At 45.7% G+C, this 19646-nt stretch overlaps 1 protein-coding gene across 1 annotated transcript; it reads right to left on the minus strand.

Moving 5' to 3' along the window:
* Positions 1-7505: 7505 nt before the first annotated feature.
* On the minus strand, positions 7506-13394 carry adgrg7 (adhesion G protein-coupled receptor G7). The gene is made up of 15 exons (XM_023329767.1): positions 13222-13394; positions 12689-12793; positions 12488-12600; positions 12272-12412; positions 12076-12164; positions 11504-11646; positions 11235-11348; positions 10968-11158; positions 10728-10880; positions 10539-10651; positions 9213-9568; positions 8954-9035; positions 8723-8881; positions 8301-8457; positions 7506-8215 (listed from the first exon to the last, which is right to left on the minus strand). The coding sequence occupies exons 8-15, from the start codon at positions 10983-10985 to the stop codon at positions 8027-8029; spliced, it is 1227 nt and encodes a 408-aa protein (XP_023185535.1). The 5' UTR covers positions 10986-11158; positions 11235-11348; positions 11504-11646; positions 12076-12164; positions 12272-12412; positions 12488-12600; positions 12689-12793; positions 13222-13394; the 3' UTR covers positions 7506-8026.
* Between the last annotated feature and the right edge of the window lie 6252 nt (positions 13395-19646).

The raw sequence follows: 19646 nt of genomic DNA on the forward strand, positions 1-19646 counted from the left end.
CAGATGTTGGACTCGGTCTGCTTTGGTTTCCAGATGTTACTTGGTGTTTGGACTTGGCAGGTTGAAACGGGTCTAGTTTGGTTTTACTCTGAATTTCCTCTCCACATTCTCAACATCGGAGCATTTCTGCTCTGATCCATTGGGAGGAAGTCGGATCAGTTAAAATGTGTTTTTAACTTTTCTGCCATCTTGCTCTTCCTGTTTCTTGTTGGTCTTGAGGAAATCCGTTTTTGTCAGAGAACTGGAGCTTGGTTGAATTTACCATAAATGTATCTGCTGTGACTTTGATCAGAACCTGAAACCACTGGTGGGCTAATTAAGAAGCTAACTATGCTAATGCTAAAGTGCTAACCAGAAACACTGGTTCCAATGATACTGAAGTGCTACCACACCATAGCATTTAGCAGAACCTCATGCTAAAGAGCTAACATGCTAATGAAACATGATATTTTTGAACGGATCTGTTGGGTTTTGATAACTTTGCTCCTGAATTTGATCATTTTACAGTTTCAGTCAGAAAACTTGTAGAAAATCAGTAAATATTAAACTGTTTACTGTAGAACTACAGCAATGCATTCTGGGTATTGGCTGCACAACATGAGGACAGGAAACTGAACTGCTGCGTAAAGACTTCAAAATAAGAGCATAAATGTAATTCTTTACAGTCGATAACCAAAACTTCAGAGTAACTTTGTTCAGTTTTAAGGTTAAAAACTATAAATTGAAGCTTTAGAGTTTTTATGGAAAGATGAATTTAAGGGAAGTTAAACGTTTTCAAAGTTGTGATAAACAGCGTCTGTCATGAAGACGTTCTTCTTCAGGACTTTAGAAGTTGGACTGTTTTTCAGGGTCTCGGTACTGGAGGGTTTCCTCTCTGCTGTGGTGATCTAGGAATCCATCTGAAGATCTTCTCTCCTCCCCTGATCCGACGAGTCGGTACTGCAGTTCTCCCTCCAGTTTGTCGTCTGATTGGACGGCTTCGGTTTTCTCCATCTGGATTCCACATCGGATCACCTGGAGTCATAAATAACGATGAGATGAATCTTCTTTGTTCCTCGTTTCTCTCGTCGTCGTCTTCCTCCCTCGGGTTCCTCTGACAGATGAGTTACGAGGCTGAGGATCCCTGGGATTCCCTTGTTTTAGGAAAAGTTGCCGTGGAGCCGATGTTTGGGCGGATGTTTGGGCAGATGTTTGGGTGGATGTTTGGGCGGATGTTTGGGCAGATGTTTGGACGGATGTTTGGACGGATGTTTGGGCGGATGTTTGGGCGGATGTGTGGGCGGATGTGTGGGTGGATGTTTGGGTGGATGTTTGGGCCGATGTTTGGGCGGATGTTTGGGTGGATGTTTGGGCCGATGTTTGGGCCGATGTTTGGGTGGATGTTTGGGCCGATGTTTGGGCGGATGTTTGGGCGGCTGTTTGGGTGGATGTTTGGGCGGATGTTTGGACGGATGTTTGGACGGATGTTTGGGCGGATGTTTGGGTGGATGTTTGGGCGGCTGTTTGGGTGGATGTTTGGGCGGATGTTTGGGCGGCTGTTTGGGTGGATGTTTGGGTGGATGTTTGGGCCGATGTTTGGGCCGATGTTTGGGTGGATGTTTGGGCCGATGTTTGGGCGGATGTTTGGGCGGCTGTTTGGGTGGATGTTTGGGCGGATGTTTGGGCGGATGTTTGGGCGGCTGTTTGGGTGGATGTTTGGGCGGATGTTTGGGTGGATGTTTGGGTGGACGAGACATGGCGTTTCAGCGGAGGAAGCCCTGAGGAAGGATGACGCCGGTTCCGCCCAGACCACACACGGTTATGTTGAGTTTCTGGAGATCTGCTGTTGTTGTTTGGTTGCAGGTCATAAGTGAGAACATGGAGCATCTGTTGGGTCTCTGCTGTGACGGGCCCCATCGGTCAGGACCAGGCGTGGCCCATCGGTTCAGGTTGAATTTCTGTAGAAAACCTTTGTCTTCATTGTTGCTGTAACTAGATTCAGACTTGTTGTCATTTGAAATGTGTCATTTGGACATTTTGTTTCAGCTTGACTCTAAATCCACATTTTAAGAGCATTTTTATGTCTCTGGGCCCTTTAAGACTCATAAAACACCAGCTGTGTGTTGCTTTTAGGGCATATTATGCTCTAAAATACGCAGGACTCTGCAGTTTTATCGCTAAGACAGATTAATTCATTCTGAATCCTTCAACAGAACCGAGCCACCAGTTGTTAAAAAGCAGAGAGGACTGAAGGTACGGGACACGCGCTGTCTCATCCATCCATCCAGTTCCTCCATCCAGATGGCTGCAGGTGGAACTGGCTTGTTTTGTTCTTTCTTCTTGGGTTTGTTTTCAGTTTGGTGTTCTTGATCCGATCTGTTCCAGTAAAAAGTCCTGATGCAGAAGGTCGACCTGCTGCAGAGATGAAGCTCGGATCATATCTGGCGTCAGGCTCTGATGGAGGCTGATGACCTGGATCAGGCAGATCAAACCAGTTTCATTCGGTATCGGTTCTGAAGGATCCTCTGTGGATCGGTCCAGATTCCTTGGATGACTTGACTGTAACTCTGGTATTAAAACATTTTGAGCGTTTTTCTTCCTCTGTTTCTGGCAGCAACTTCACGTGTTTTTGATGTCTGGAAAACGAGCCGTTTCAAAAAAAAACCCAGAATGTAACGTCACAAATCAGCAGGCGCTGCCCGTTACCTAGCAACGACAGCAAACCCCATACTGTCACCTAGCAACCACAGCTGAGCTCCAAGACGTTGCGATGTACAATGGCTGCTGGAAAAGACAAGAGCTCTGTTGTTGACTAACCATCCAGAAACTACTTCCTGTGTTCCTGTTGGTTGTGCAGGAGGCTCCACTTCTGCTTTTCAAAGATGACGGTTGCATAATTGGAAGTATTTCTTTTGTTGAACAGATGACTTTTAAAATGTAAAAACTGGACAATTTATGTCCAGAGTAAGAAATTATAAACTTCCAGACAATATTCAGAAACACTTTGTGACAGAGATGATGTCATAATTTAATAGGAGACGGAAACTGTAAAAAATTAGAACAACCAAAAACACATTTAGTATCTGTGTGAGGTAGATCTATAGAAAACAAAGTACAAACATTAAAACTCCAGAACTGAAGTGACTGGATGAAAGTTTCTGATCAACATATTTCATTTACTTGATGGTAAAATTAAAAGTTTATTGTTTGCTCCATAATTGCTGCTTGTATGAAGTTTTAGGATCTGAAGCTCTTTGATTTTCTGCTGTAAAAATAAACTTGACTTTGTTTTTCTTCACATCTGTAAAGACTTTAGCAGAGGACAGTAAACACACATTTGAATGTTTTCTCAGTGAACTGTTCTGCACCATTCTTCCTTTTTCTCTAACTGCGTTCAGTTTCATGTCGTTTTTCTCAAACGTTCCTAACAACCAAACCCCGCAGCGCGCCGCTCCGTCCGACACCTGATGGAGGAAACAGACGGCAGAACAAACTCCCAGCAGGACGATTCAGGAAGATTTTCCAGAACATCTGTGAGGATGAAACCGGGCCTGCTGGGCCGTTTGGTTGCTGTGCTTGTAAACAGGCAGTGAGGCGTAAACATCTCCGTTCCCTCGGCTTGTTCTGCGGACGATCTGTTGAGGAATTGGTTCAAAAGGAGCTTTTAAAATGAAATTGGCTTGGCGGGGCCACATGGGGCCCCCCCTGAGCTGCTTTAATGGAGAGCAAGGAGCTGCAACTCTGCTTCTCATTTAGGCAGGAAAATCCCTGCGAGTCCAGCAGAGCCGCCTCCGGCCTGGAGCGAAACCAGAAACGTTCTGCTGTTCAGAGAACGTGAGCAGATTCCCAGAGATCTGGAGACGAAACAGAACTGGAAAACCATGATATGAGCTGAAATCCAACATTTCTTTCATTCCTGATTCTGCAGAGAAAACAGATCATCGTTTCCAGAGTTTCTCCTGCAGAGAATCAGGAAGATTTAAAAGATCAGGAAGATTTAAAAGATCAGGAAGATTTAAAAGATCAGGAAGATTTAAAAGATCGTTAGCATCATGATGATTTCAATCAAATGTTAGCAGGTTTGGTTGTTCAGTGTTTACATCTGAATGTTTCACTCATTAACATGGAAACTTCAAAACCGCTAAAAACCAAATGTGAGTTCAGAGGAAACAAAGATGGCCGACTGAGCAGAAGTGATGGTGATAGATTATAGATTATAGATTATGATATCTAAAGGAGAAACAGAAAACTGAGAAACGTCTCAGACATGTTTGACTTCCTGAAGCATCGTAGAAGTTGTTTTAGCTTTTTTATTTAGGATTTCAATAAAAACACAAAATCTTACCAAGTAATTGTTTTCAGCTTCTATTGGAAAGAAGCTAAAACTAAAAGTTAGTTTAGTTTTGCACTAAACTAACTTTTCTGCAGGACGTCAGTTTGTTTAAATATATAATAATATTGGTGGAAAAGTTAAAGTTTACTTTTCTCTCGTCAGTAAAACTTGAACTTTTCCATCAATAGTAAAGAATAACTGATTTAAAACGAGACTTTAAAGAATAACTGATTTAAAACTAAACGTTAAAGAATAATTGATTTAAAACGAGACTTTAACCTCCAGAAGAGACTCATAAGTTAGTTTCTTACTTCCGGAGCTCTGAGGCGTTTCCACCAGAACCTGGACCAGAAATCCTCGGTAATATTTAGAGTTTTTTCCGTGTTGGGCTGAACTAGTAACTGTGATGAATGGAGCTTCATCTGCGGCTCCAGCAGAATGAAGATGGATGAGATGTTTTAGTTGGACGGCAGGCGGAGGAAACGCCGGATCTGCAGCGGCGCTGCGTCACGTCGTAATGAAGACGAACTGCAGCCCATCAGAGGAAACGCTGCGGCCGCTTCCACTTCCTGCTGGGATGGAGACAGGAATGTCAGCAAGGTTCAGGTGATTCCAGGCGCTGACAGGAAACACGGAGCGCGGCGCGGCGTGGATCAGCCGCTGACAGGAAACACGGAGCGCGGCGCGGCGTGGATCAACTGCTGACAGGAAACACGGAGCGCGGCGCGGCGTGGATCAGCCGCTGACAGGAGATGAGCTTCACTTACAGCAGCCGTCAAACCAAAGAGGACGGACGGACGCAGAAACGTTCCACCTGTTTCCAGCCGTAAAGTTATTTCTGTCTTCCTGAGGTTTCCTGCAGATGATCCGGTTCATGGATCCTGACGGGGGAACCGAGTTTGAGGAACCGAGTTTGAGGAACCGAGTTTGAGGAACCGAGTCGGGTTTCCTGCCAGGCCTTGGAGGGAATCTGAGGATCTTGGGTGTGAATGTGGAAAAATGTCCTGCAGAGCCTGGAAGTTTTTCACATGGGGGGAAGTGGATCCGCTCCGGGGATTTACGGCTGTTTGGGTTCTTGGCCCGGAAGGGAGAACCTGGGAGAACCAGGGAGAACCAAGGAGAACCAGGGAGAACCAGGGAGAACCAAGGAGAACCAAGGAGAACCTGGGAGAACCTGGGAGAACCATGGAGAACCAGGGAGAACCAAGGAGAACCAGGGAGAACTAAGGAGAACCAAGGAGAACCAGGGAGAACCAAGGAGAACCAAGGAGAACCAAGGAGAACCAGGGAGAACCAGGGAGAACCAAGGAGAACCAGGGAGAACCAAGGAGAACCAAGGAGAACCTGGGAGAACCTGGGAGAACCAGGGAGAACCAGGGAGAACCAAGGAGAACCAGGGAGAACCAGGGAGAACCAAGGAGAACCAGGGAGAACCAAGGAGAACCAAGGAGAACCAGGGAGAACCAGGGAGAACCAAGGAGAACCAGGGAGAACCAAGGAGAACCTGGGAGAACCAGGGAGAACCAGGGAGAACCTGGGAGAACCAGGGAGAACCAAGGAGAACCTGGGAGCGAAACGCCTGGTTTCTCATCCTGAGGATGAAGATCAGGAAGTGGAACCTGAGCTGAAACTTCTCCAGAGGCTCCTAAACTGGACCTGATGGTAACCGATGGCAACGCTGGTGCCGCTCCCTCATTGGTCCGTCCAAACAGACTCTGGTTGCGCTGATGCAATGTTTGGTCACACTGGACCAGATCCCAGTTTGGTTCTGACCCACTGATCAGGCTGTGATGATGTTCTGGGTGTGGAGGTCACAGTGACCCGGTCCAGACCAAACTGGTTCTGTGCTCCTGATCCGGTTCTGATCCGTTCACAGAACACCGAACATCAGCTGAACCTGTTTGGTTCGTCATCTCGGTTCCCTGAAGAACTGCTGAACATCAACATGTTCTTCAGAACCAGCAGGTTCTGGTTCTCTGGTCCAGAACCGGTCAGTCTGGTGAAAACCCTGTTGGTCATGAGACGGTGCAGAACCTTCTGGTTCTGGTGGAAGGAAACCCAAACCTCTAACCTTCATGTCGCTGACCCAGAACCATGTTGTGCAACCTGAATAACGGTCCCCTGAGGAACTTCCTGGGAACCTTCATGTCCCAAAGGACAAACGGTCCGACGGCTGCATCATCTTCATCCTCTTCCTCTTCCTCCTCCTCTTCATCCTCTTCCTCTTCATCCTCTTCCTCTTCCTCCTCCTCCTCATCCTCTTCCTCCTCCTCCTCTTCCTCTCTGTGAACTTCAGGAATAACGACTAAATGCTATAAAATGTCTCAGATTCTTCAGAACCAAACGGGTCGGCCCCCCCAGCAGAACCACATGTGTTTCCAGTCCACTTTTGTCCCTCTCATTGTTCAGTGAAACCAGAACCAGACGGTTCCGCCCGGCCCGGCCGCACGCCCACACAGAGGAATCAACCGGGCCTGCTTTGGCCCGGTTATGTAACAGCAGAACGTTGGACCTTCAGGTGTTTGGGAAACTCATCAGAACCACATGTTCAGTGGGTTCTGTTTCATTTGGATCACAGGGTTCTGGACGGTTGCGTAACGACCCGGACCGGTCCCTGTGTCTAACATGAGGGGGCGGAGCTTCAGGCTGGAGGTGACCAACCTGAACCAACAGAACCGGCTGCAGATTCTGACATCGGGTCGTTTCTGAGAGAGGTTCTGGTAACGTCTGGACCGGTTCTGTTCATCATTAGCAGCCGAGCCGTCCGGGTTTGGACTCATCCGGTTCCTCTGTTCATCTCTCGGCTCGGTTCTGGACCAGCTGCTGTTGGTTCTGGTTCTGACTCAGCGGGAATCCTTCGGCCCGGTCTGGAGTCTCCCGATGCTGCGGGGCTGTTCCCATGGCAACGCCGTGCAGCAGGTTCTGGTTCTGGTTCTGTTCAGCCCGTCCTCCACAGAGGGATGAACCCAGTTCGTGGAGTTTGTTCCATCTGGGATGTTCAGAACCCGGGTCAGGCCGTGTTCACCTGGTCCAAGTCAGAACCAACAGAACCTTCACTGTGTGGCGGTGGAGGTCTGGCGCCCCCCAGTGGCCACAAACTGGAACCATTCAGAACCACCAAGGCTGGGTTCTACAGAACCGGACCCAACAGAACCACAGTGGACCCGATTGTCATGGAACCAGAACATCTGAAGAGTTTTTAGAACATCTTTAATGGTTCAGATGATAAAACAATAAAAACATGAAAATATAAAAATCTGAGTTTATATAAAAACATTATAATGATCAGAACCAATAAAACGAGACAAACTGGATCAGAACCAGCAGTTCTGATCCGGTTCTGATCCGGTTCTGATCTGGTTTACATTTAAAATCTGCTGGTTGAGATGAAATGATTTTTAATCAGCTTCTGCAGAAAAATGGAAAAATATCCAAACTGATCAGGAATTATTCATGTTCAATAATTCACCAATAATTCACCAATAATTCACCAATAATATTGGGATCATAATACTGAACATCAGAGGAATATAAAATAAAAAGTACAAAAATCACTGATCCAACACTGGAGCGGTACCGGGTCAGTTCTGACTGCAGCTGGTGGATCGCCTGTTCCTGGTTCTATATGCCGGTTCTGGTCCGGTTCCTGGTTGTAGTTGTTGGTTCTGGCCCGGTTCCTGGTTGTAGTTGTTGGTTCTGGCCCGGTTCCTGGCTCTAGATGCTGGTGTCCCGGTCCTTTGTGTTGTACATGTCTGAGGTTCTGGTCTCGGCCCGGTTCTTCCACAGGTAGTACGTTGTGGACCTGAGGGTGAACCCGGCGACGGAGACGTAGTGAGCGGACCGGCCCACTGCGACCCGGAAGCTTCTGGTTCTGGCCGTGAACAGGATGAAGATCTGCAGGCCCTGCAGACACACAGCGCATCGTTACCGGGTCCGGCCGGGCCGCAGCGAACCCGGAGCCGGACCCGGAACCGGAACCGGAGCCTACCTGGGTGGTGGTACACAGGCAGAACAGGATGCTGCAGACCAGGTGAATGGTTTCCTCTTTAACCAGGACCAGGTAGCCCAGAGTCCAGGACAGACCGAGCAGAACCGCCAGAGAGAAGCTGACCAGGAACTTCTGGGCCAGGGAGGAGCGCTTGGTGCTGCCGGGTCCACAGAACCAGAACCAGAGAGATCAGGCACAACATTATGACCAGACAGTCACAGTTACATCTGTATAATGAATGTAATATATATAATTATCCATATAATTGATATTTTATTAACGTTATTGAAACTAAAAATATTTTATTTATTTCTGTGCCAGTTTAATTTTATGGTTTATTTTTAAATTTAATATTTAGAGATGATTTAATTCATCTTTTTCTGCTGTACTGCTCAGAGTGCCCAGCAGGGGGCGGTAGTCACCTGGTGAGCTTGCGATCCACCCTGCAGGTGGTGAGGGAGACGAGGCCCAGCAGAACCGTGTTGTAGAGCAGAACCAGGCCCAGCGGCACCAGGAAGGCCCAGAACATGGGCTTCCCAAAGCTGAAGTGTTTGTTCTGGTCCAGAGCGGCCAGCCAGCAGCTGCAGGAACATCCAGGTGGTCAGCAAGGAGAACCAGAACCAGAACCAGAACCCATTTAAAGCAGGACTCACAACTCCTCCTGTCTGTATGCCAGCGGGTTCTCCACCCGGTAGGTCGTTGCCAGGGTGATCGCCGTGACAACGGCTGGGACTCCTGATCAGAAACAACAAGATGAAGCAAAACCGGGTCAGGGTTCTGGTTCTGATCAGATATTTATTCTGTAAAAATCAATTGATGTTTGTTTTGTTTATTTCTGCATGTTTTGAATAAACATAACAAAAAGTAGAAAGTTGAGGTTGTTTGGCAGCTTTGGCGTCTGAAATGTCCTACCCCATCCGACTCCCCAGCTGAGCCCGGTCCAGTACGAGGGCAGGCTGCGCTGCATGGATCGGACCAGCAGAACCACCTGGGTGCCGTACAAACTGTTCCATGAGAAGGTGGCCAGCAGGAAGAAGTGCAGAAGCGCCGTCACGGCCGTGCAGGAGCCCGAATCCGGCACCACAGACTTCTCAGAGTCCAGGATCTGGTTCTGATCACTGGGCGGCTCCTTGGTACCGTAGTCCTGTCTGAGGTTCTGGACTCCAGACAGGAAGGTGATGATGAAGGCCAGCAGACTGAAGCAGATGCAGAGCAGAGACGTCTTGGAGTTCAGCTTGGTTTGTTTTTGACCAGATTTCATCTGAAAACTGAGCAGAACCAGAAGAAGAATCTGAGGATGGACTCTGGTTTGGGTTCAAAATGTTTCTGGAAAACCTGCTGACCCAGAAACCTGAACTGACCAGAATGTTTCTCAGGTATCTCTGATGTCACAGAACAACGTAAAGCAATGAAACATGAAAATGAGTCAATTCACATTCAGCCTTCTGAGGCTTTTAAACCCTTTGGTTCCAGGTCATCTGGGTTTAACACCAGGATTAGCAGAACTTAGCCATTTAGCTTTTATGCAAAATTTGAAAACATTTAGTGCCAAAGTTCAACTAAATAATTTTTCCTGATTAAGTCTAAAACCCTAATTTAGTTAGCTAGTTTGTAAAGTTTCAGTTGAATGAAGTTTGACATCTGTGTTGAAGTTTTGGTTAGCAACTGTTCTTCTTTAGCCTAGCTTCTGCTAATTATCATGTAGGTATAGCACTTTACTGTTAGCTTCTGCTAATTATCATGTAGGTATAGCACTTTACTGTTAGCTTCTACTAATTATCTTGTAGGTATAGCACTTTACTGTTAGCTTCTGCTAATTATCATGTAGGTATAGCACTTTACTGTTAGCTTCTGCTAATTATCATGTAGGTATAGCACTTTACTGTTAGCTTCTACTAATTATCTTGTAGGTATAGCACTTTACTGTTAGCTTCTACTAATTATCATGTAGGTATAGCACTTTACTGTTAGCCTCTGCTAATTACCATGTTGGTGCAGAACTTTAGTGTTTGCTAAATTAATGTTTATGATTAGTTGGTGCAGGATTAGCGTAGCTAGCTTTTTAGCTAGGCATGACCACTACTGGTCTCTACCGACATCTACAGCCTGAAGGTTTTGTCTTTGGATGGAGAACATCTGTAAACATCTGTTGTGGTTTCGTCCTGCTAGAGCTCAGATTAAAGCTCTTCGCTAACCAAAGAACCACTGAACTGAAGCATCCAGCTAGCATGGCCTTACGTCTCTTTCAGGTGGTGGATGATGGTGATAACCAAGCCCAGGATGGAGAAAGACAGACCCACGATGGAGATCCTCATCAGGGATTCTGCATACTTATAGTCCTCTCTGAAAGACTGAAACAAATCTGTTCAGAACCTTAAATCCTGGAAGAAACGCTGAACTGTTCTGGTTCTGGAGTGTGGAAATCACCCAGAGAGCTGCGAAGTTGGTGGTGTGGTTGCAGGAACATCTGAGAACGCCGTCTGAAGCGTTCCCCTTGTGGCAGCCGTGGGTGTTCCAGTCCTGCTTGCCGTAGTCCCAGAAGACGCAGGAGAAGTCGTGCAGAGATGTATTAAGTAGGAGCTGGAACCGCAGGAACCAGAACCTTTTTCACATCTGAAGAGCCCAGTAAACCCAGTAAAGGTGATGAAGTGGCTTTGGTTTTGGTACCTTTACTCTGAACTGCATCTCCACAGTCTCCGCCACCACACTGCGGTCTGGACCCCCGATGCTGGCTGACAGGACCCTGAGGCTGGCCCGCCGCCTCCTGTAGATCCTGGACGGGAAGAAGCGGCTGTTCTGGTAGAGGACGAAGCCCAGAGAGACGTTGGACCCCTGCTGGCGCCTTTCAGCCCCTCTGCCTGGATGTAGAGGAACGAATCTAGGGTCAGCTGTTGCTAACAGGAGGTTATATGTCCTCTGATGCAGGGAACCCACCTGATGGGAAGCGGATGTAAACCAGAGCGTCAGCGATAAAATCCTCGTCCACGGTGACCTTTGACACGTTGGTGTCCAACCGAATTCTGTTGGCTACAAAACTGCCAGACTGCCCTGAATACAGTGAGAAGTTTAGTGGGTTCATAGTCACCAAGGAAGGAGTTAATGAAAATCGGAGGGAATAAAACATTTCTGGCTACATTCATCAGCACCGAACCAGAATCACTGACGCTCCAGGCTCTACTGTTGGGATGCAGCGACCCACTGACCTGCCAACGCGGTGAACTGGACTCCCTGGGTGTCCGACGCTGGAATCTGAGCCGACTGGACCACCAGGTTCGGTTGGACCAGCTGAGACGTGTTGCTGGTGAGGCTGAGGTTCACAGAGAGCTGATCCAGGGTCAACGTCAAGCTGAGCATGAGAAACGGATCAAACTGAAGGTAACGCCAACATTAAAGGTGTGACACCATCAGATGTTTGGTAGCACAGCAGCTCTGAATCAAAACTTTAGCTCTTGACAACATGTTCACCTTCCTTATCTACCAGCCAACCTGACCAAGGTTCTGATGCCTGAAGGTTTTAGTTCTGGTTTCTTTGGTCACACCGAACCACCAAAGACCATCCAGGTTCTGGCTGGATGGTCATTTTAACTGGACAACCAGACTATCCACATAGTGGTTTCACTGGTCACTCTCCAGGCCCATAAAGCCCCGTCAGAACCAAACCAATTCTAAATCACGGAGTATTGAAGATGGCGTCCTGTTTTCCATAGTCTGAGCGGCTGACCCGTTGTTCTGACCCACTGACCCAGTAGGAAGTACAGAATCGATGTCTGCTTACCTCTGAGACGTGTTGGTTTCCTCCTTCTCATCGGACTCCGTGGCGTTGAGCAGCTGACTGATGGTAGTAACTGCTGCCACCCTGACGGTCTGGAAACAAGAACCAGAACTTTAGAGTCGGGACCGGGTCAGTGGCTCCATCCACGCGGTGTGAAGCCATGTTCACTGGCCGATGTCCTTCTGTCAGAATGTCCTACCTCTGAGGCATTTGGCGACAGCAGCAACGTGTTGGCAATCTGAGTTGCTATGGTGATGTCTTCAGGTTTCAGACCTTCAGGTCTGGATGTCAGAAGCTGAGCGCTGGATGCCAGTACCTCCAGGTCTGCAGAACTGGTGAGCTGACGGACAAAACAAATACTCCACGATGAAATCTTCAGTTCCTCTGATCAAACTGGTTATGCTGATATTCTCACGTTTCTTTGAATGTCGCTGAGCGTCTGTTCACATCGAAGGACCCGGGGTGGGTCGTCAAACTGAGGTTTTCCATCCCTGATCAAACATCTGGTAGAAGCCTGGGGTTTACCAGCTGAGGGGAAGAGACGACATGTTGGGATTTAAAATGACGCAAGAAGAGAAAGACTGAAGTCCGTCTAATATGTGGATGTTACACGTACCTGAAACTGTATCTTTGCCACATTGTTCCTCTGAGTACGCAAACCAACCAATGGTTGTCTTTGGAAATCTGAATCTCCCTAAAGTTGCTTCAGTGCAGAAATTTTCTGGAAAAAGAAGATGATAAAGACGATGAGTTTCCCCTGGAAATGCCAGAAATAGCAAGAAATGAGGGAAACGTTGAAGGGAAACGAATTATTTTTAAAACTCCCATATCTGATCTGGGGTGAGCACCGCCAGACCTCTACAGGAGACCGGCCAGCTTTAGATCTGAACTTCTGCATCGTTGGTTCTGGTGTCTCTCATCTTCATCTGAAATGAGGAGTTTAGATCTCTGAGCCAAAGTCCAGTTCTGGTTCTGCCCAGCCCAGGTAAGACGCTTGTATCTAATGTGTAGGATCCGTCTGTGCGTACTGAACTCTGACCTTCTGACTCCTTATTCAAGTATCAGTACTTTTCTGTGTTCACATAAACCAAGAAACAAAGAGTTCCTCCGTCCTTAACGACGGTAAACAGAGACACCAACAGGACTCACCCTCTGAGCAGTTCTTCCCCGTCCACTCATCATCACAGACACAGACGCCACTCTCATTATGCCCATGAATACAGTTCAGCGGAGGCTTGGTGGAGGTGGTAGTAGTAGTGGGAGTAGTAGTGGGAGCATGAGTAGTAGTAGTAGTGGGAGGAGTAGTGGGAGCATGAGTAGTAGTAGTAGTGGGAGGAGCAGTAGTAGTAGTGGGAGGAGCAGTAGTAGTAGTGGGAGGAGGAGTAGTACTAGTGGGAGTAGGAGTAGCAGTAGTGGGAGGAGCAGTAGTAGTAGTGGGAAGAGCAGTAGTAGTAGTGGGAAGAGCAGTAGTAGTAGTGGGAGGAGGAGTAGCAGTAGTGGGAGGAGCAGTAGTAGTAGTGGGAGTAGGAGTAGTAGTAGTGGGAAGAGCAGTAGTAGTAGTGGGAGGAGCAGTAGTAGTAGTGGGAGGAGGAGTAGTAGTAGTGGGAGGAGGAGTAGTAGTAGTGGGAGGAGCAGTAGTAGTAGTGGGAGTAGGAGTAGTAGTAGTGGGAGTAGGAGTAGTAGTAGTGGGAAGAGCAGTAGTAGTAGTGGGAGTAGGAGTAGTAGTAGTGGGAAGAGCAGTAGTAGTAGTGGGGGAGGAGGAGTAGCAGTAGTGGGAGGAGCAGTAGTAGTAGTGGGAGTAGGAGTAGTAGTAGTGGGAAGAGCAGTAGTAGTGGTGGGAAGAGCACTAGTAGTGGGAAGAGCAGTAGTAGTAGTGGGAGGAGCAGTCGTAGTAGTGGGAGTAGGAGTAGTAGTAGTGGGAAGAGCAGTAGTAGTGGGAAGAGCAGTAGTAGTAGTGGGAGTAGGAGTAGTAGTAGTGGGAAGAGCAGTAGTAGTGGTGGGAAGAGCACTAGTAGTGGGAAGAGCAGTAGTAGTAGTGGGAGGAGCAGTAGTAGTGGGAAGAGCACTAGTAGTGGGAAGAGCAGTAGTAGTAGTGGGAGGAGCAGTCGTAGTAGTGGGAGTAGGAGTAGTAGTAGTGGGAAGAGCAGTCGTAGTAGTGGGAGTAGGAGTAGTAGTAGTGGGAAGAGCAGTAGTAGTGGTGGGAAGAGCACTAGTAGTGGGAAGAGCAGTAGTAGTAGTGGGAGGAGCAGTAGTAGTGGGAAGAGCACTAGTAGTGGGAAGAGCAGTAGTAGTAGTGGGAGTAGGAGTAGTAGTAGTGGGAAGAGCAGTAGTAGTAGTGGGAGGAGCAGTCGTAGTAGTGGGAGTAGGAGTAGCAGTAGTGGGAAGAGCAGTAGTAGTGGTGGGAAGAGCACTAGTAGTGGGAAGAGCAGTAGTAGTAGTGGGAGGAGCAGTCGTAGTAGTGGGAGTAGGAGTAGTAGTAGTGGGAAGAGCAGTAGTAGTGGGAAGAGCACTAGTAGTGGGAAGAGCAGTAGTAGTAGTGGGAGTAGGAGTAGCAGTAGTGGGAAGAGCAGTAGTAGTAGTGGGAGGAGGAGTAGTACTACTAGTAGTAGTACTACTACTAGTAGTAGTCGTATCAGGAGCCTCTGTCTCTGTAGCTGCAGTTGTTGTGTCAGTCCTGGTGGGTAAGTTGGTCGTATCGTCAGTCAACATGGTGGAAGCTGCGTTAGATGTTTGCTCCAGAGGTGATGCAGGAGTATCTGAAGGCCAAGCTGTAGTAGGTCCAGGTGTGGTTGTTGCAGAGTTGGCTACAGGAGCAACTGGAAGGAAATGTATGTATTATTGTTTGTTGTGTTAATGAGATAAACCTGAAGGTAATAACTGAAGTCAACCTGAGGCTGATAAACATCAAGCAGGAGTAAGAAGCTTCCACTTTACTGACCTCGATTGGCCTGCATGGAAATCTGAGTTAAAGGAAGTCTAAGAGTTTATTGAGACGTCTAATCAAATTAAAATGGATTTATATCCAAAGGAAAGCAACAAACGGTTTATGAGTTTATTAAAGTAGCTTCCCTTTATAAAACCACAATCTGGCTCTTAGAGAGACATTAACTTTTATTGTCCCCATAACTCTGGGAAATAACATCCAACTCAGGATTCTTGTGATAAGGTTTAAATAAACTGCTCATGTAGGAGAAAGGCTTAAAAACAGAACTTTGGTTGTTTTTTATTATAATTCACTCACCTGCTGCAACATTAGCTACAACATTAGCTACAACATTAGCTACAACATTAGCTACAACATTAGCTGCAACATTAGCTACCACATTAGCTACAACATTAGCTGCAACATTAGCTACCACATTAGCTACAACATTAGCTGCAACATTAGCTACCACATTAGCTGCAACATTAGCTACAACATTAGCTACCACATTAGCTGCAACATTGGCTGCAACATTAGCTACCACATTAGCTACCACATTAGCTGCAACATTAGCTACAACATTAGCTGCAACATTAGCTACCACATTAGCTACAACATTAGCTACAACATTAGCTGCAACATTAGCTACCACATTAGCTGCAACATTGGCTGCAACATTAGTTACCACATTAGCTACCACATTAGCTACAACATTAGCTACAACATTAGCTGCAACATTAGCTACCACATTAGCTGCAACATTGGCTGCAACATTAGCTACCACATTAGCTGCAACATTGGCTGCAACATTAGCTACCACATTAGCTGCAACATTGGCTGCAACATTAGCTACCACATTAGCTACCACATTAGCTGCAACATTGGCTGCAACATTAGCTACCACATTAGCTGCAACATTGGCTGCAACATTAGCTACCACATTAGCTGCAACATTAGCTGCAACATTGGCTGCAACATTAGCTACAACATTAGCTGCAACATTAGCTACCACATTAGCTGCAACATTAGCTACCACATTAGCTGCAACATTGGCTGCAACATTAGCTACCACATTAGCTGCAACATTGGCTGCAACATTAGCTACCACATTAGCTGCAACATTGGCTGCAACATCAGCTACAACATTAGCTGCAACATTGGCTGCAACATTAGCTACAACATTAGCTACAACATTAGCTACAACATTAGCTGCAACATTAGCTGCAACATTGGCTGCAACATTAGCTACCACATTAGCTGCAACATTGGCTACCACATTAGCTGCAACATTGGCTGCAACATCAGCTACAACATTAGCTACAACATTAGCTACCACATTAGCTGCAACATTGGCTGCAACTTTAGCTACCACATTAGCTGCAACATTGGCTGCAACATTAGCTACAACATTAGCTGCAACATTGGCTGCAACATTAGCTACAACATTAGCTACCACATTAGCTGCAACATTGGCTACCACATTAGCTGCAACATTGGCTGCAACATCAGCTACAACATTAGCTACAACATTAGCTACCACATTAGCTGCAACATTGGCTGCAACATTAGCTACCACATTAGCTACCACATTAGCTGCAACATTAGCTGCAACATTAGCTACCACATTAGCTGCAACATTGGCTGCAACATTAGCTACAACATTAGCTACAACATTAGCTACCACATTAGCTACAACATTAGCTACCACATTAGCTACCACATTAGCTGCAACATTAGCTGCAACATCAGCTACAACATTAGCTACAACATTAGCTACCACATTAGCTGCAACATTGGCTGCAACATTAGCTACCACATTAGCTGCAACATTAGCTACCACATTAGCTGCAACATTGGCTGCAACATTAGCTACAACATTAGCTGCAACATTAGCTACAACATTAGCTACCACATTAGCTACAACATTAGCTGCAACATTAGCTACCACATTAGCTACCACATTAGCTACAACATTAGCTGCAACATTAGCTACCACATTAGCTGCAACATTGGCTGCAACATTAGCTACCACATTAGCTACCACATTAGCTACAACATTAGCTGCAACATTAGCTACCACATTAGCTGCAACATTGGCTGCAACATTAGCTACAACATTAGCTGCAACATTAGCTACAACATTAGCTACCACATTAGCTACCACATTAGCTACAACATTAGCTACAACATTAGCTGCAACATTAGCTACAACATTAGCTACAACATTAGCTGCAACATTAGCTACAACATTAGCTACCACATTAGCTACAACATTAGCTACCACATTAGCTATAACATTAGCTGCAACATTAGCTACCACATTAGCTACCACATTAGCTACAACATTAGCTGCAACATTAGCTACAACATTAGCTACCACATTAGCTACCACATTAGCTACAACATTAGCTACAACATTAGCTGCAACATTAGCTACCACATTAGCTACAACATTAGCTACAACATTAGCTGCAACATTAGCTACCACATTAGCTACAACATTAGCTACCACATTAGCTATAACATTAGCTGCAACATTAGCTACCACATTAGCTACCACATTAGCTATAACATTAGCTGCAACATTAGCTACCACATTAGCTACCACATTAGCTACAACATTAGCTGCAACATTAGCTGCAACATTAGCTACCACATTAGCTACCACATTAGCTACCACATTAGCTACCACATTAGCTACAACATTAGCTACCACATTAGCTACCACATTAGCTACAACATTAGCTACAACATTAGCTACAACATTAGCTACCACATTAGCTACCACATTAGCTACCACATTAGCTACCACATTAGCTACAACATTAGCTACAACATTAGCTACAACATTAGCTACAACATTAGCTGCAACATTAGCTACAACATTAGCTACAACATTAGCTACCACATTAGCTACCACATTAGCTACCACATTAGCTACAACATTAGCTACAACTCGCTGAAACCAGTTTCATAACATGAAACTGAACCAGTTGGATCAGCAGGTTCCATTAATAAAGTTACACAACCAAAAAGAGACGTTAGAGGAAAAAATATTCTTTCAACATCTTATTCATACATTTATAAATGTCACAATTTCAAACTAAATATTTAATTAGCAAGAAAATATTTATCAACTTAAATTTTAGCTCCAATTTGAACATTTTGCTCCAAACTAAATATTTAGTTTACAATATAAATATTGAGCTCCATAAATATTTTATGAGCAAGCTAACAATTCAGTTCCAAACTAAATATTTAGCTCTGAACTAATATTTAGTAGCTAAATGTTTAGTTTACAAACTAAACATTGAACTAACTCAGAGCTAAAAGTTTAGCTAATATGCTAATTCCTATGACAATTAGCAGAAGTCTGAAAGCAAAAGTTGGGTCTGCTCAAACTAAATAGTTTGCTCACTAACAAAATATTTAGTTTGGGGCGTGCCGTGGTGGCGTAGCGGTTAGCGCGACCCGTATTTGGAGGCCTTGAGTCCTCGGCGCGGCCGTCGCGGGTTCAACTCCCGGACCCGACGACATTTGTCGCATGTCTTCCCCCCTCTCCTTCTCCGTTTCCTGTCAGCCTGCTGTCATATAAGGGACACTAGAGCCACAAAAGACCCTGGAGGGGTAAAAAAAACCAATAAATATTTAGTTTGAAGCTAAATATCTAACTGCACACTGAATATTTAGTTTGAAACTGTGACATTTATAAATAAATAACTAACAGGTGAGAATGTTGGAAATGAACCTCTGAGTGAAGTGTACCTAATAAAGTGTCTAATAATGCAGAATAAAATAAATGTTAAAAGTAAAATCAGACGTTTCTGGTGAGTCTGACATCAAACTGCAGATTCTGACTAAACTTTGATTCTTCTGGGAGAATTCCAGTGAAAGTTGAACAGAAAGTTAAAGGCTAATGTTAGTTATTGGTGACGGATTAACAGGAGAGACGTTGCTGTTTTCTTACCCAACATGAGGACGATGCAGAACCAGGCCTCCATGCTGCAGACACTCTGCTGGCTGCTTATGGTTTCCAAGAGTTCCTGTCTGAAGCCTGGAGCTGAGCGATGCAGGAGGAAGTGAGAAAATACTCAGCTATGTTTGTAAAACAGGTCAGCTGATCAAAGGTTGCCTACAACTGCTGCAGAGTTATTAAGTAAATCATTTTCCCTCATCACAGCTTAGATTTATTTTAGGTGGATTTCTGTTGTCTCTGCTTCCTCATTCGTCACCTAGAAAGAATCTGAAGTGTTGGAGAAACTCCGACAGTGATTCAGGAGGAAACCAGGTCAGCCAAAACCTGACCATATCTCTGCTGCCTGTCTGAGGATTTATGGGATGTAGACAGATACACATTTATCTTTACAGCTCTGATCGATCAGTTCAAGAGGAAATGTCTGTCACGAAACGCTGAAAATATTCCAGCATGCGTGGAAACGGTGCAGGTCGGATCAGGAGATGCTGGACCTCAGACAGTCCATCAATGTGGACAAAGTGCTGAAACGATGACCTGATAAATACAAGCTGTTCTAAAAATGTTCGTTTCTGCCTCTGTGTGTGAAAATCTTAATAAATGTTTCCAGAGGTTCTGAAAGCTCAGCCAGCTCAACTCTGCTGCGTTTTTGTTTGTGCTGCTTTTGTTGTGAAGATA

The sequence above is a fragment of the Xiphophorus maculatus genome, chromosome 24, assembly GCF_002775205.1.
Source record: "Xiphophorus maculatus strain JP 163 A chromosome 24, X_maculatus-5.0-male, whole genome shotgun sequence".
Lineage (NCBI taxonomy): Eukaryota > Metazoa > Chordata > Actinopteri > Cyprinodontiformes > Poeciliidae > Xiphophorus > Xiphophorus maculatus.